Raw genomic sequence first — 16161 nt, 5'->3', positions numbered from 1 at the left:
AAAGATGCATACCTCTTTGCTCTTTTGATCCGAGTCGTTGATCAGCTATCCGATGGGTTAGATTGGACCGTGCCTTAATAAAATTTGGACCATTGGGTGCCCTGTGGATGACTGTGATTAAAAGGCAGATACCCTTTCAGTTAAGTGGTTTTGGGCCCCCATATTGGGATCGGACTGTCCCTGTCGCATACCCATTCAAATTAATGCTAATCTAATCGTAGACGCTGATAGAAGATCGGACAGGTCAGGATGCTTGGTACCCCTTTGGCCAGCGCTTTTTGCATAAGAACCCTCGTGATTTTGATATACGAACCCGCAGTCCATCCCTATGTATAAAATCATTACATAATGGTCCACGAATTCGTAAAAATAACCCTGCTCTCTTAGGAAATAGCAGCCGAGGTCCAAAGGTAGAAATAAAATTAATGAAATAAATATTGAGAACGATTTTTAGTATAAAAATAAATCTAGAAACTTGTTTTATTCATATTAAATTCATTTTAACTCCTTTTTAATCCATTTCAGTTGCACTAAATTCATATTAATATTGTTTATCACCTAACTTTATTTTGTTATGAAACCTAAACTGAAATTGTGTACTTAATTTCTTTTGCACACCACTACTAAATTTTTAGAAATTCGTAACTTTTTAACCGTAACTCCGATTTACACCGTTCAAATTGTGTTAGCCTCACATTAATATTGTCTACATGATAACAACAATTATGTTAGTGCTTGCATAAGTAATTGAATACATGTTTATTAAATTTACTTTTCTAAACCAGGTTAATGTGACATGGTAAATCAACCTATGACTATAATCTAACTAAAGAAATATGATTCTAACAAGTTATAACATAGGTTAAAATTAAATTAATATTTTCTTAAGGATATATTTCTCACATGATTTATTAATTAACATAGACATAGTACCCATAATTGATCACATAAAAACCATAACTTTTCAACCGTAAATCTGATCTTAGTAGTTCTCGATCCCACGATCTTGTAGCAACGCGTAAATTATTATTATACAGTTTGTTCTTATGTTTGGTGTGATGTTAATTTTGCCTATACACTGTTTGTTTGTATTGCTACGACTAGCGCGAGGTTACGAGTCATCTGAAGAGCAAGTTGGTACCTAGAATCTCAAGTCCCAGACAATTTGTGACATTGTTCACTTCTTTTTACCCAATCATGTTCTTATTAATCATAATGATCTGCATAGGTTAATTTTGATGGGACCCAACAGGTTACCCTAGTTTGACTATCTTTATACCTTGTTTATCACTGATTTTTTGGTAGTACCTGCTATTGCTTTATGTGGTTTTGGGTATAGAGATATACATTATTCATGATCACACTTTTATTATCAGTTTGTTATTTACTGTTCATGATAAGATCATTATGTTAATTGGAACATGGAGAACCATCCGGGAAAACAGTGCTACCACAAGGGTGGTATGGGACGCCCTTGGCTGACTAATTAGGAAAGGTAGTGGAGGACTACCTTACCCGAAAGGGGCAAGGGCAGTAGGGGAGTGGTCAGTGTGGGGAGACCCTTGGGTTGATTTTGCTGCGATGGCGGTCAAGCGAGGGGTCCCTACATTGGAGCTTCCTAGAAACTGTAGCGGGTTCTCTGAAGCTAGTGGAAATTTGTAAAGGCCTCATATTGTTACCCTGCCTCGCCTCCTCGGTAGAGGTGTATGGGAAGTCGCGATCCCTTGGCAAATGGGTAACATGACTTGTGGGTAAAGATGTGCAACCTCTGCAGTGTGTAAAACTGGTATACTAGTCGTGCTCATGGTCATGAGCAGCTCGGACACTCACATGATTAACTTATGGAACTAAATTCAATTTGTCATATGCATTGATCGTAGGTGTTGTTATCACTTTTGTTCTACTACTTAATTGGGTTTGGTATTTACTTACACTTAGTAACTGCTAATAAAATTTTGACCAACTTTAAAAGCAATGCTCAGCTTTAACCATCCTCTTTGGTAAGCCTTGCACTTCACATGAGCTCCTATCTTTGGCGAGTTCATGCACATTATTCTCCGAAACTTGTTGAGCGATGAACGTATGTGAGCTCACTCTTGCTGTCTCACACCCCCATAGGTCAAGGACATGTACCGTAGGATGAGGCGCATGGAGGATGCTGTGACGAGATCGCGAGAGGTCTAGGCTGTCGTCTCCTAGTCAACTTTGGGTTGCTGGATGTTGTCTCCTTATGATGTATTTATTTATTTATTTGGTACAGAACTCTTATTATATAATAAAGATGTTACATTCATTTCTGTACCACTATTCATCATATGTGTGAGACTTGGTCCTAGCACACCTGGTGATTATTTCGCGTTCGGTTTTTGGTGCCCCTAAAACCCGAGTGTGACATCCAGGCAAATCCTAAGGAAGTTCACCTTAGGGTCGTGAAAAGAATCATGAGATATTTAGTTTACACTCCTAAGTTTAGGCTATGGTACCCCAAGGGATCTACCTTTGATCTAATTAGGTATTGCGATGCCAATTATGCCGGATGTAAGATTGATAGAAAAGGTACATCAGGGACTTGTCAGTTTCTAGGGATATCTCTAGTGTCTTAGGCTTCAAAGAAACAAAATTTAGTAGCTTTATCAACCGCCGAAGCCGAGTATATTGTTGCAGGACATTTTTGTGCACAATTACTCTGGATGAGGCAAACCCTTAGGGACTATGGCTACAAGTTGAGCAAAGTCCCTCTCCTATGTGATAATGAAAGTGCAATCCGCATGGCGGATAATCCCATTGAACAGAGCCGCACTAAGCACATAGACATCCAATATCACTTTTTGAGAGATCACCAACAAAAGGGGGATATCGAAATTGCTTATGTTAGCACCCACAACCAATTAGCTGATATCTTCACCAAACCACAGGATGAAAAGACTTTTAACAAGCTTAGGAATGAACTAAACATCTTAGGTTCTCGGAACTTTGATTGAAATCTTGCATACATAGCTCCTTTATATATCTTTGATCATGTCTCTTTCATTTGGTACATTGTATATTTATTATTCTTCTTGTGCCAAAGCTAAGACTAATGTGTTCCCAAGAGTATTTCTATGCTTAGTCTTAGATTGATAGGGAAATGGAAAATTCGGCAAAGGCAAGACTTCCACTACGACTCTGTCGGTATCATATTTCCTTTGCCCTACTCATGTATTTACATTCATATCTTGTACAAGGCCTCTAGTTTTCTTTGTTTTTGACGCTTAATGCTAAAGGGGGAGAAATTATTGGGCCAAAGCAAAAGGACAGTACCACCATCCTGTATTCTAAAAACTTTTCAAACAAAAGAGGGAGAAATTAATAAAGGGGGGAAAATTAATAGGCATTTGCAAAAACCCTCTTGATAGCTAAGGGGGGAATTTCTTCAGGGGGGCTTTTATATAGCCAAATGAAAAGCATTTGAAGCAGGGGGGATTTTCAAAAACTTAAAAATGCCTTTTGAAACCATATTCTTATACCAATGGCTAATTGCAAAAGAATTTCAAAAGACTTTTTCAAAAGATTTGCAAAAACTAGTTGAGTAGTGCAAATGTGGTCTGAAATGTTAAATATATCAAATCAAACATATATGCTTAGAAATGCTTTCATTTCAAAGTAACTTATGCACATCTGTCAAAATGCAAACTTGTTACATTTCTACACTTTGTATTTGCTTTGGTTTGTGTTGGCATCAATCACCAAAAAGGGGGAGATTGAAAGGAAAATGGCCTCAACATTTCCTATAATCGATTTTGGTGTTTGACGACCATCACAAAACCTTATGGACTAACTAGTTTGGCTAGTTGATCATTTCTCAGGTGCATAAGTGCATCTACAACTATTCTAAGTTGACTGTTCGGAATACCATAGATTATTCTGCACAGGAGAAGCTTTTTGGAAAAAACATCTATACGCGGACCGTCCGGGCCCTTGCGGCGGACCGTCCGCGACACCAGGGTGAGCCTCGGATAGGAACACTGCAAAAAACATCATTTACACTATGGACTGTCCGAAGGAGAAGCGAGCACCGTCCGAGACCAAGCGCGGACCGTTCGGCCTCAGGAAGTGGTTGGAGGCTATAAATACAACCCAACCACCTCCATTCACTTCATCCAAGCCTCTCATTCACTCTCATTCAATACAAGAGCATTCACTTCAACGAAAGACACATTCAAGCTTCCAAATCTCTCCAAGTTCCATAATTGTGACTAGTGATCATTAGTGATTAGTGACTTGAGAGAGTGTGATTTTGTGTCTTTTCTTATTGCTCTTGTTGCTTGGCTTTTAATCGTGCTTTCTTCTTCTCATTCTAATCTTTCCAAGTGTTTTGTAAAGCAACCAAGAGACACCTAATTGTGTGGTGATCCTTGCAGGGTCTTAGTGACTTGTGAGATTAAGAAGAAGCACTCGACCGGTCTAAGTGACCGATTGAGAGAGGGAAAGGGTTGGAATAGACCCGGCCTTTGTGGCCTCCTCAACAGGAACAAAGAATTTTGATAGAGCATTGACAATAGAATCAATATACAACTAAAATCAAGAGTTGTCGTTACAAATAAACTTTTACGGTTGGTATATAAGTGAGTTCTAGTAGATGCCAGAGTAACCTCAAAGACTGATATCACAATCACAGCATTGGCATTGTCATCCGCAAGCCGTTTCAGAGTCCTCTAATTTTTCCTATCGCACTCCACAATGAGCCTTTCTATCATATCCCCCAAATTCTCTATCAAGCCTTACAAAATTATCTATCAAAATTCTCTATTAAATTCTCATATCCCCAAATGAGCATTTCTATTTTGCACAAGAAAAAAAATTACAAGAAGGAAATATAAAGATAATGAGGTAAAATTAAGCATATTCTTTCCGCAGTTGAAGCGAATGAATCTTAGAAGAAGGACCAAAATCCATTTTTCGCAATCACTAGATAAGTGGGTTAGACAACTGCTCTTAAATTAATGCATCTAGTTTACTTTCCTTCATAAAAGTTGATAACATGTACTATTCCCATAATGGAAAACATAACAAAAATTCCCGAACCAAACATCACGGGGAGACAGGGATAACTCACGCTCATCATGCTCAGCAACTATTTTGATAGAGGTTAAGATATTACCTGTTGCACAACCAACAAAAGAATTAGCATTAGAACAACCAAGGATATGCTAACCACCCATCCCAAGTAACAAACAGATGTCTAGTGAACCATATCACAAAGATCTCTAATAGAAGCAATTGTTATCATTGAGTGATTATTGTCATCTTTCAACTATTATAGAAAACATGACAATTGTATTCCTTGGCTAAAAAACACTGCATGGCATAATCATTCCAAGTATCAGATTTTTCTTTACAAAAACCAAGAAAAACTATTAAGCTGAGCATGTATAAGTATGCCATACCCTACAAGACAACATTTTCTGCAATCCCAAGATCCTTGGCGAGCTACTGAAGCGCGCCATTGACCACACTACATTCCATGACATGGATTCATGCTATTAAATAACAATTTTTGTGTTCACAAGAGAAGTGTAGAAAAGATGGAACTGTCGTACTTCTAGCTCGTTATTCATTTCTGTTAATTAAAATGTAGCAAACTATGATTTAATCAATTGTGCTTAAGGAACAAGCATCTTGTAGCAGCAATAAAGTACATACCTAAGATGAATAGATGATAACCAAACATAGTAGCCCCCAAACAAGCAACAACAACTATTGGCAGAACATGTACGAAGGATTTAACTTCAACCATCTCCAATGGAACACCTCCAGGCTCAACTGTATAAAGATAGTCAAATGAGTTGAAAAACTGCAGACTGAACACCGTCTACAATTTAAACTTGCAGTAGAAAAGTGTGCACATGAAAAACATCTTCAACACTGAAGGTGACATAGTAATCTACCCATGTCATCTTGGGTTATGGGTCATACAAAATACATCTACCCATGGTTTTCTCGGGTTTCATCTACAAGTATTCTTATCCATTTTCCTCTATAATCATGCATATTCCTCTTCTACAAGTATTCTTATCCATTTTCTCAGGTTTCAAAAAATCTACCTAATATAAAAGGACGTGCAACCAACGGAATCCCACATTTCGCATGTCATGGAACATTCAGACATAACCACATAATAAAGATGATTGGTTTCATACAAATATGTTCACTATAAAAATTACTTAAAATGTGAATCCATAGGGTGATGGGCATTCAAGAAACGGGGCAAAAGAACATCTACCCATGGTAAGTATGCAGTCGTAAAGGTGAACAGACCTAGAAAGCTCATATAGTCATATGGATGAAAGGGCTATGCTTGTTCCAAACGTAAAGCTGTCATGCCATATCAAAAGTCAGAGTTACTAATGTAGGACTTTTTTCAAACACACCCTACTATTAAGTTTAGACATTTTTATTTGCAATTATAAGTGCTAGTAATCCCATAACATCATAAACGCTAGCGGATTGCTTAGGAACAAAATTCTAGCAAATGTCTCGGAAATGCAAGATATCATCCTTCCGATTAGAGCTGCTCCTTGAAGTAGAGCGAGGCGTGGAACGAGCGCCAGCCGAGACCGATGGTCGACGCGCGCCACCGTCCTCCAGCGCCTCACGCGCTGATGCTGTCGTAGCCTGCACATGCCATGTTTCAATGTAGTGTGTGAGCGAGGGGAATTAAAAGAAAGGGAGCGAATTAGAGGGGCAGTGAGACATCACGCATAGGCACGCGCGGCCACTAAGGAGCAGGCGAGGCATGGGTGTGCAACGACGAGAGAAGCAGACGTAGATTGTTGCGAAATGGACGATATTTGTTGCTAGGGGCGACGAAGGAGAGAACATTGTTGTGCGAATAAATAGGATATAAATGTCATCTGATCTGGTCTGCGAGGGAGAAGCTGGTGGAGGTTGTTGCGAAATGGACGAGATTTGTTTCTAGGGCGACGACGACGAGAACACTGTTGTGCGAATAAATAAGATATAGATTACATTTAATCTAGGCCGCGAGTTAATTTCAAAGATATATAAAACATTTTTTTTAAAAATAACGCAGGACGACCGCAGAAGCTTTAATATAGTAAGAACGATGGATATAGAAGAAAATAAGATAGCTCCTGAAAAGTTATTTTGTAATTTATTATTGATTTTTTATAATCCTTTTATATTATAGAACAGATAGATAAATTTGGCCTATCCGTTGAAAAAAATCCGGCACCTCCATCAAATCAGATCTCACGCCCCTGCAGCCAAAACAAAATCAGCATCCGGATCTCCACATTCCCCACCAAAAATCATCCTCCGGACGAAATCAGCGGCGGCGGAGATGGGAGCGGAGTGCCGGTACGAGGTGGCGCAGGCGGCGTACATCAAGCTGGCGCTGCACGCACTGAAGCACCCGGCGACCGCCGTCAACGGCCTCCTCGTCGGTCGCCTCGTCGAGCCTTCGTCCTCACCGGCCGTCGTCTCGGTCATTGACGCCGTGCCGCTTTCTCACCACCCGCACCATCTGCCGCTGCTCCCCACGCTCGAGCTCGCGCTCACCCTCGTCGAGGACCACTTCGCAACCCAGGGCGAAGGCCTCGCCGTCGTCGGGTACTATCACGCCAACCCGCGCTGCGACGACACCGAGCTCCCGCCAGTCGCCAAGCGCGTCGGAGACCACATCTTCCGATACTTCCCCCGCTCCGCGGTGTTGTTGGTGAGCTACGTTTCTTTCGTTATTTTGATCTCCAGTCTGCGCGGATGCAGATCTCATCTTTCTTTAATTGATTGATTAGGTCGATAACAAGAAGCTTGAGGAGGCCGTCAAGGGGAAGTTTTCTGATGCGGTGATTCAGGTACGTGTCTGAATCTTCCTCAATATGCCCAATTGTACCTCGAGATTAACAGTACTGTGTTAGTTCAAAATTTATTGGATTATATAATATGGGCAGATTATAATCCCAAACAAACACCCCCTAAGACACTACACTGGTATTAATAGTGTCCTATGTTTGTTGAGATGTTATAAATTATATGGTGCACTAAAGTTTGCAAGGGGTAGCCAAACTATAATTTATTCTTTTATTTTAGACTGATGGACCACAGGCATGTCCCATTTTCCATCGAAACCAACTTTATGGCTGTTAACACTTGGCAAGCCCTCCAAAAATAGAGACTTGCATGGAGTAATGTTGATTTGAGCAAAGCTGGCATCAGTTATTTTTATTTAACTCAAACCACTGTTCTTAAGGCGTCGCCTAGGCGTCCGGGCGGTGGTCTAACGCCTAGGCGCCTTGCCCGCCTACCTCGCCTAGGCGCCGCCTAAGCGTCCAGGCATAGTTTTCAGATCGCCTGATCGAAGCCACTGGGCGATCAGGTGATTAGTCGCGATTAGGCGTCGATCAGGGCGATTAGTCGCCCCTGATCGACCCTAATCGTCCCCCTGGTCGTCCTGTGTATTCCAGGACATATATGATATATAGATATATAATTATATAGTATAGAGGCTTGCAGCAGTATAAATACTTAAATAGTCCATAACAACACAACAACAAGTTTATTATTTATATAAGACTATGAAACTGCAAGTCTACAACTTACTAGACCAATAGATACTAGACTATGACCAAGGTCCAAGAAGGCAACACCTATATGGCTATATGAGATCATCATCCAGCTTGAATTGATCACCAGCAGCTCCAGATTCTTCTTCATCATCAATCGCTTTTTCTGCAGCATCTTGGTCATTTTGAGTTGGCTCTCGATGATCATTTTTGTTGTGACTGTCACTGCCACTGCCATCTCCTTGCTGCAAGTCCTGAGCCACTGTAACTTTTTGGCGCTTCCTACTCCTAACATAGGTCTCGGAGTAGGTCCTCCCACCACGTGTAGCTGCTGCCCTAGGCAAGTTTCTGCCCTGGGTAGCTTGAGTTGCACCTAAAACTTCATCTACTGCACTCCAAAGCTCCTCACCTTCTTCAGACTCCTAAACCCACTCATTTTCCCACAAAAGCTCTTCAAGCACTAGTGGGTTGCTTTTCTTTCCCTTTGAACCTTGCTCTCTTATCTTTGTAAATCTGTTGTTCATCTTCCTGTTGTAGCTCACATAGACCAACTTGCATAACCTTTGATGCTCTAGCCGGTTCCTCTTCTTGGTGTGGATCTACACATGCAAATTCAAGAAGTCATCAAACACTTACTGCATATTTCAGTTACTGCATATGAACATTGAACAAACAACAAAGTAGAGACACTTACTGCTGAAAATTCACTCCAGTTTCTCTCACAACCAGAGGCCGAGCAACAGAGGCTTATAACTCTTTTTGCAAGGGTTTGTAGTTCGAAAGCAAACCCTCCATATGCACCCCACCATAGCACTGAAGTAGACAAACATTGTAAGTTTAGTCGCAAACACATAAACTGCATATTTCAGTTAATACAAAGAGAATTTAGAAATAAACTTACAGGGATTTTCCCCCTATCTCTTATTGCTCCAGCCATGGTTTAAAAGGCGGCTAGGCGGAACTAGGCGCCCAGCCACCGCCTGACCGCCTAGGCGACTTAGGCGGGCGCCTAGGCGACGCCTTAGTAGCTGTTACAAACAACTGTTAGCCTATAACAAAATACCAAGCAACTAAAGTACCAAACAGATGTTACAGCTCATAAACTAGAAATCATCACAAATTCACAATAGCACAATAGTGGATCTGAAATAGCCACAAAGTAGTTTCTAAAGGAACAATAGCAAGTCACAAAATTTAAAACAGCACAATACCAAATCTGAAATAGCCACATAGATAGTTTGTAATGGCATAATTAATAGTAACTAGCTGCAGTTAGTAATGCAGCAAATATGCTAATGCAATCTAGCAATAGCTACTCCCCCGTCGCTCAAAAATCATCATCAAACTCTCCTGGGATATTGGGTGCCTCCCCTTCTTCACCATCATTGCCACCATTAGATTCATCTTCACAATCTGTGATTTCTGCATCATCATGTGGAACATCTTCTTCATCTTCATCTTCCTCTTCAGCCTCTGACATATTTTGTGCAGCAACAGAATTTCTTCTTGAATACACATTATGGGCCCTTCTTGGTAAGTTTCGGCCACGAAGTGCTTGTGATGCTCCAATGGCATTATCCACAAGGTCCCATGTAAGGTCACACTCACACCCACGCCCACCTTCAGGGACTACATGCAAAGAATCAGCCCACTCATTGTCCCAGTTGAAGTCCTCATGAACCAATGGATCAAAGTTTTTCCCCTTCTTCTGGCGTAGTTTTTGGAACCTAGCCTTCATCTTTCTGTTGTAGGAAATGAAGACAATAGAATTCAACCTCTTATGTAACAATCAATTTCTTTTCTTTGTATGGATCTACAAAATAAGAAAAGAGAAAACACTTGGTCATTTAATCCTGAAATATTGGATACAAAAGTAGCCAAGTAGGTGGATGAGGACTTGAGGAGGCACACATAATAACTTACAAATTCAAAGGTACTCCAATTGCGTTCACAACCTGATGAAGACGCACAAAGACTCACCAAACGTCTAGCAAATCTCTGTAACTCAATAGCACGACCACCATACGAACGCCACCACTCAACTGCAATAACATCACAACAATTTAGCAAGCTACTAGCAACAACTAGTAAGTAGTAAACTAGTAACAGCCACAAACACTTACGTGGGGTCATAGTTTGTAGGTTATCTTTGGCCATCTTATTTGAAAAAGCTGCTCCTCTAAGAAACTCGTAATCCATTGCTTGAGAATTGATCTTGTCTCTAGTTTCCTCATCATCTACCATTCTTGCAAGCACATCAAGAAAGCAACCTCTTAGCTGACCAACAGTAGCATCATCATCATTTCTTATGAGAGGATGCAGCTTTCCTGGGTTCAAATACATTGCAGCCCCATACAATGGGTGATCCATCTGTTTCTCCCAACGCCGTTCAATTATAGTTATGATTTTCTTGAGTAAAGTCTTCTTGCTTTGGACAGCAAAGCTTTGATTGATCTTTTCCTTTGCACATTTCATCAATGCTTGGACCTCTGGCATAGCTGGCCTCTCATCTCCATCTACCACCCTAAGTACAATAAGTAGTGGCCCTGAAGCTCTAAGGCAATCTTCTACTGAATTCCAAAACTGTGTGGAGAAGACAATGTTATACACATCCAATCCAGCACTTGTCTTTGACAACCTGTTATCAGTCCAAGCTGTGCTTGCAAATAAAGCCTTCAAAGCATCCTTGTGCTTGTACAAGCTCTTCAATGTGAGAAAGGAAGTAGCAAAACGAGTGGCGGCAGGCCTCACAAGATCAGCCCCACCAGTTTTCTCTCTCATGGCAGCAAGAATTCTCCCATGTCGGTATATGAAAGTTGTCACACGCCTTGCACGTGCAATTGGTTTCTTGAATTCCTTCAAGTTTCCTATGTCCTCCAACATTAGGTCCAAGCAATGTGCAGCACATGGACTCCAAAATAATGTAGGAATCCTATCCATTAGAAGCTTGCCTGCAGCTTTGTAATTGGCACCATTATCAGTAACAACTTGTACAACCTTGTCTCTCCCAATCTCATCAACTTTTTTCTCAAGCAAATCAGCAAGCATGTATGCATCATGTACTTCACTAGATGCATCAACGGACTCTAAAAAGTAAGTGCCCTCTGGGCTGTTCACTAAGAAGTTAATGAGATGGCGTCCCCTCCTATCAGACCATCCATCAGACATGAGTGTGCAACCATAGTGTTTCCATGCACGCTCATGTTCCTCCCTCATTGTAGTTGTTGACTTCACAGCCTCTTGTAGCAATGACTCGCCTAGTTGGTAAGGTGTTTGAGGCTTATACCCTGAACCAAACTGTGCTGTGGCCTCAATTGCAATCTGAAATTGCCTAGCTGCCGCGGCATTGAAAGGTACACCGCACTCATAGAAGAACAAAGCCCACTGCATGTCCACATAGTGTTTGTCCTCCTTGCTTTTTGCACTAGCCAAGATTGTGGGCTGATAAGAGCCTGAAAGTCTCTCATCCACCACCTCCTCTGGTGTTCTCCGCAACATCTCAACTACGGACTTGGTTGTCTTTGGCTGTGCTTTACTATTTGCCTTAAATTGCAAGGTTGATTGTCTTTTTTTGGCTGCTGTACCAGAACTGGGCTGCACCTTGGATGCTTGAGACTCCACAGCAGATGTATCATTCGCCCCATCTGCTGCTGCCACCTCCACCACTTCATCATCTTCTTCATCTTCATCTAGAAACATTGGTCTTTTTCTCTTGTTTGCCTCCAAATAACTTGTCATCTCCTTCCTTAATGCACTGCTAGCCTTGGGACATAACTTTGCATCTCCATATGCCCCTGCCAAATGTTGCTTTAACCTCTTTATTCCTCCACTAACAACCTGACCACATAGGGTGCATTCCACCTTATCTTTATTTTGAAGATCCGGCCAAAATCCATACTTCCACCCTGGATCAGTAGACTTCCGTGGCTTCCAGGTAGGATCGCTCTTCGGGTCGTACTCACCAGCCACAGAAGATGGAGCTTCATTTCGAGAAGACATTAGGTTGTCGGTTGTCGCTGGTCGCTACTCGCTGCAGTCTTGAGTCTTGACACTTGACACAAACTATTCGCTGGCTCGCTGCACGGTCTGCAAACCAGGGGATGAGCAGCAGCAGCGCGCCCAGACCCTAGAGCACAGAGCAGCAGCAGCGCGCCCAGAGAGCAGAGCAGCAGCATGAGCAGCGCGCCCAGAGACCGCGCCCAGAGCAGAGCAGTCAGCCGCGCCCAGAGCAGAGAGCAGTCAGCCGCGCCCAGAGCAGAGCAGCAGCCGCGCCCAGAGCAGAGAGAGCAGCAGCCGAGCGCCCGCGCGTAGGGAGTAGCCGCGCCCGCGCGTAGGGAGCACAGGAGCAGAGAGCGCGCGAGAGAGAGCGCGCGCAGGGAGAGGGAGCAGACAGATTTGCCGCGCGCAGGGAAGAGTTTGCCGCGCGCAGGGAAGAGGGAGCCAAATTTGCGGCGCCAGGGAGAGCCGCGCGCGCACAGAAAGCCCAAAACGCGAGGCCCAGTACAAACCCTAGCTGCTAAGGCGTCGCCCAGGGAGGCTAAGGCGTCGCCCGGACGCCTACTACGCCAAGGCGGACGCCTACCTCGCCAAGGCGGACGCCATACACATTTTAACCTGGGCGGCGCTGACGCCTAGCTCCACTCGCCGCCTGGACGCCTAGGCGTCGCCTTTTAAACAGTGGCTCCAGCCTTCGAGAAGCATTCCCCTTCGGACCTTTCATAGTCATCTGCTTGCTTACTAATCTTTGTTTGCTCATCTTCATTACTGATAATCTTCCACATAACATCGTTAAACATGGATCTTAGCCTTGCAGCCTGCCTGCCTCCTGTCCTTTTCCCTTATGTCAAAGAATTTGCCCGGATTCAAAAATAGGGCTGCCCCGTACAGCTTCTGCTCCATCTGACTTTCCCACCTTTTGTCAAAACATGAGATTACTTCTGCAAGTAATTTGCCCTTATTTTTTAATGCCTCTTTGATGGTGGCTTTTGCTTTATCCATAGCTGCCATAATCTCTGGAGCAGCAGGTGTCTCATCACCATCATCAATCCTTAGGGCAATGAGAATTGGTTGAGAAGCTCGTAGACAGAACTCAACACTATTCCAAAACTCTGTAGAGAGGATAATATTTTCAGCTTGGATGCCTTCTTGACTGGTGGAGAACTTGCTTTGCTGCCATTCGTTACTAATAAACACACTCTTCAAACCATTCTTATGCTTGAGCATGCTAGCCAGGGTGAGAAAAGACGTGGCAAACCTAGTAATACCGGGCCTAACAAGGTCACCTCCAATCATTTGTCTCATAAGGTTGTGCAGCCTCCCATGTTTGTATAGGAACCGACACACCCTCTTTGCTTGGTTGATGCAAGTGTTGAAGTACTTAATCTTCCCAATGTCCTCCAGCAGCAAATCCAAACAATGGGCAGCACACGGTGTCCAAAACAAATGTGGAATCCTCTCCATAAGAAGCCTCCCAGCAGCTTTGAAGTTTGCTCCATTGTCAGTTACTACTTGCACTACATTTTCTCTGCCAATTTTGTCAATCTGATTTTCTAGCAAATCTGCCAACATGTTGGCATTAGCTATCTCACTTGATGCATCAATAGAGCACAGAAAGTGTGTCCCTGCTGGACTGTTTGCCAAAAAGTTGATTAGATGACGTCCTCTAACATCTGTCCATGAATCTGACATCAATGAGCAGCCATACTCCTTCCACGATTCTTCATGCTTCGCCGTCATTGATGATGTCCTCTCGACAGCCCTTTCAAGCCACGGAACCCTAATGTCGTGGTACGATGGGCCACGGTAGCCAGGACCATACTGCCCTATCGACTCCAACATGATCTCCCAACTTCTTGAGTTGACCACGTTCAGCGGAATATTGTTCTCGTACAAGAAATCAGCAACGTGGTCATCAACAATTTGCTGGACCTCCTTGCCTTTCTTCGTGCAGTGCTCTAGAGTGGACTGGGAAGCTTTGTTGCTGTGCGGTTCAGCAATCACTTCTTCTGGGCTCTTGCAAAGCATGGCAGCTACTGATTTACTACCTTTTTGAGTAGCTGGCTTCGGAGGAGCAGAGACAACAAAGGAGGACATTGCAGCTTGAGAAACCTTCTTTGCTTGCTTGTATTTAGTACCAGAACTTGGTTCAGATTGAACGGGGGCAGCAGCAGCATCGTCTTCTCCTTCTATACTTTCATCGTCATCCAAAACAAGTGCAGACCTTGTCTTCTTAAGATAAGCTTGCATGTCCTTTGAAACAACCTCTGGGACCCTTGCACACTTCATCGTGTCGCCGAATCCGCCGGCGAGGTGCTGTTTGAACCTCTTTATTCCAGAGGGCACCACTTTCATGCAAAAGATACATTGCACGAACTCCTTCTTAGACGGATCAGGCCACCAACCGAACTTCCAGCCAGGGTCCTGTGACTTAGCCTTCCGCTTCGAATTGTTAGCTTGTTCAACAAGGTCTGGAGGCAGACCTGCTATTGCCTTGTCAGCAAGCGTGCTTGAGTCTGCAGCAGTTGACGAGGCCGACGGAACATGATCTGTGCTGCCAGTTTCAGCCACAGAGGACGCCTTCCCTCAGGCAATTTGGGACTGCGGGAAGATGACTTGAACAACAGCAGCACGACGTCCAACACCATGATGTCCATGCATATCTGCGACGTCAAACATCTTAATAGTATCTCTGCCTCCAGAGTCCAGACCTTGCTGAACAAAGAGGAATGAAGAACAGAGGGAGGGAGAGATCAGAGAACAAAGAGTGAAGAACAGGCAAAAGCAGCTGCAGCACAACATCCGTACCTTCAGAAGAGCTGCTCATCTTCGGTTGGACTTCTCAGCTGCTGTTTTTCGCGACTAAAATGGCGGAGAAGGCTGATGCTGCTGACTGCTCACGTCTAAAATGGGGGAGAAGGCTGGTGCTACTGACTGCTCACGTCCAAAATGTCTTTTGGCCTCCCAGACAGCATTTAAAGCACTGCTGACTGCTCACGTCTACCCAGGATGTATCTGAAGGGATTGGGCGTCCTTTGGCCTCCCCCAGACAGCATTTAAGCCTAAAATGGCTTTTGGACTACCAGGCCTATCGGCTGATCGCCCAACACGGCGATTAATCGCTATAAATCGCAATTAGGCGGACGATAAGGACGATCAGCTACCCTGATCGAATCGTTACACCTTATCGAGTTCTAACAACCGATTAGACCGACTAATCGTGACTAATCGCGATTAGTCGGACGATATGTAATCAGAGCGTCTAGGCGGTGGTCCAACGCCTTGGACCGCCTTACCGCTTTGAAAACCATGACTCAAACTATATTTGAGTTGGTTGCTGAACTGTTGTACTAAAGCCGCATGATATTGTATTAGTACAAGAGATTAGCAAATTTCTAGTCTAGTTAGCAAGGGTTTTACTGCCTTACTGGTCATTTGTCTATTATGTACAAGAATTGCAGGGATATCAGGCTGCAAAGTAGACATGCCCTAATTTTATGGTTATCCACAAGTTCATTATGTGATGGCTAAGCATTTTTCCTTTGAACTGTTCACCTCAAGTTTGTTAGGTTCAGACTTAGGAGTGTCAAATAAGTTTGAG

The 16161-nt window shown here is 43.2% G+C and overlaps 2 protein-coding genes across 3 annotated transcripts in view; one reads left to right on the top strand and one right to left on the bottom strand.

Moving 5' to 3' along the window:
- The first annotated feature begins 7211 nt into the window (after positions 1-7211).
- LOC100276147 (uncharacterized) overlaps positions 7212-16161 on the top strand; it is a 29008-nt gene continuing 20058 nt past the window's right edge. Inside the window, exons 1-2 of the mRNA NM_001150004.2 lie at positions 7212-7717; positions 7797-7856. Coding sequence (NP_001143476.1) covers positions 7343-7717; positions 7797-7856 — 435 coding nt within the window. The 5' untranslated portion in view covers positions 7212-7342. The remainder of the gene's footprint in view (positions 7718-7796; positions 7857-16161) is intronic.
- Positions 9664-13140, bottom strand: LOC103646668 (uncharacterized). Of its 2 annotated transcripts, XM_035965317.1 has the most exons (3): positions 10688-13140; positions 10488-10606; positions 9664-10377 (listed from the first exon to the last, which is right to left on the bottom strand). In XM_035965317.1, exons 1-3 carry the CDS (start codon positions 12561-12563, stop codon positions 10354-10356), a joined length of 2019 nt encoding a protein of 672 aa, XP_035821210.1. In that variant the 5' UTR covers positions 12564-13140; the 3' UTR covers positions 9664-10353. The 2 variants fall into 2 exon arrangements, with proteins under 2 accessions (XP_035821210.1, XP_008669593.1); XM_008671371.4 differs by having other exon boundaries at positions 10488-13140.

This window comes from Zea mays, chromosome 2, assembly GCF_902167145.1.
Source record: "Zea mays cultivar B73 chromosome 2, Zm-B73-REFERENCE-NAM-5.0, whole genome shotgun sequence".
Lineage (NCBI taxonomy): Eukaryota > Viridiplantae > Streptophyta > Magnoliopsida > Poales > Poaceae > Zea > Zea mays.
Note: the sequence above shows the minus strand (reverse complement) of the source record. Positions and strands in the feature narration are given on the sequence as shown.

Coding starts and splice junctions, on each gene's coding strand:
- LOC103646668 (XM_008671371.4), bottom strand. CDS start 12,563: ATGTCTTCTCGAAATGAAGCTCCATCTTCTGTGGCTGGTGAGTACGAC. Junction 10,378..10,487: donor ATTGGAGTACCTTTGAATTT/GTAAGTTATTAT, acceptor CTTATTTTGTAG/ATCCATACAAAGAAAAGAAA.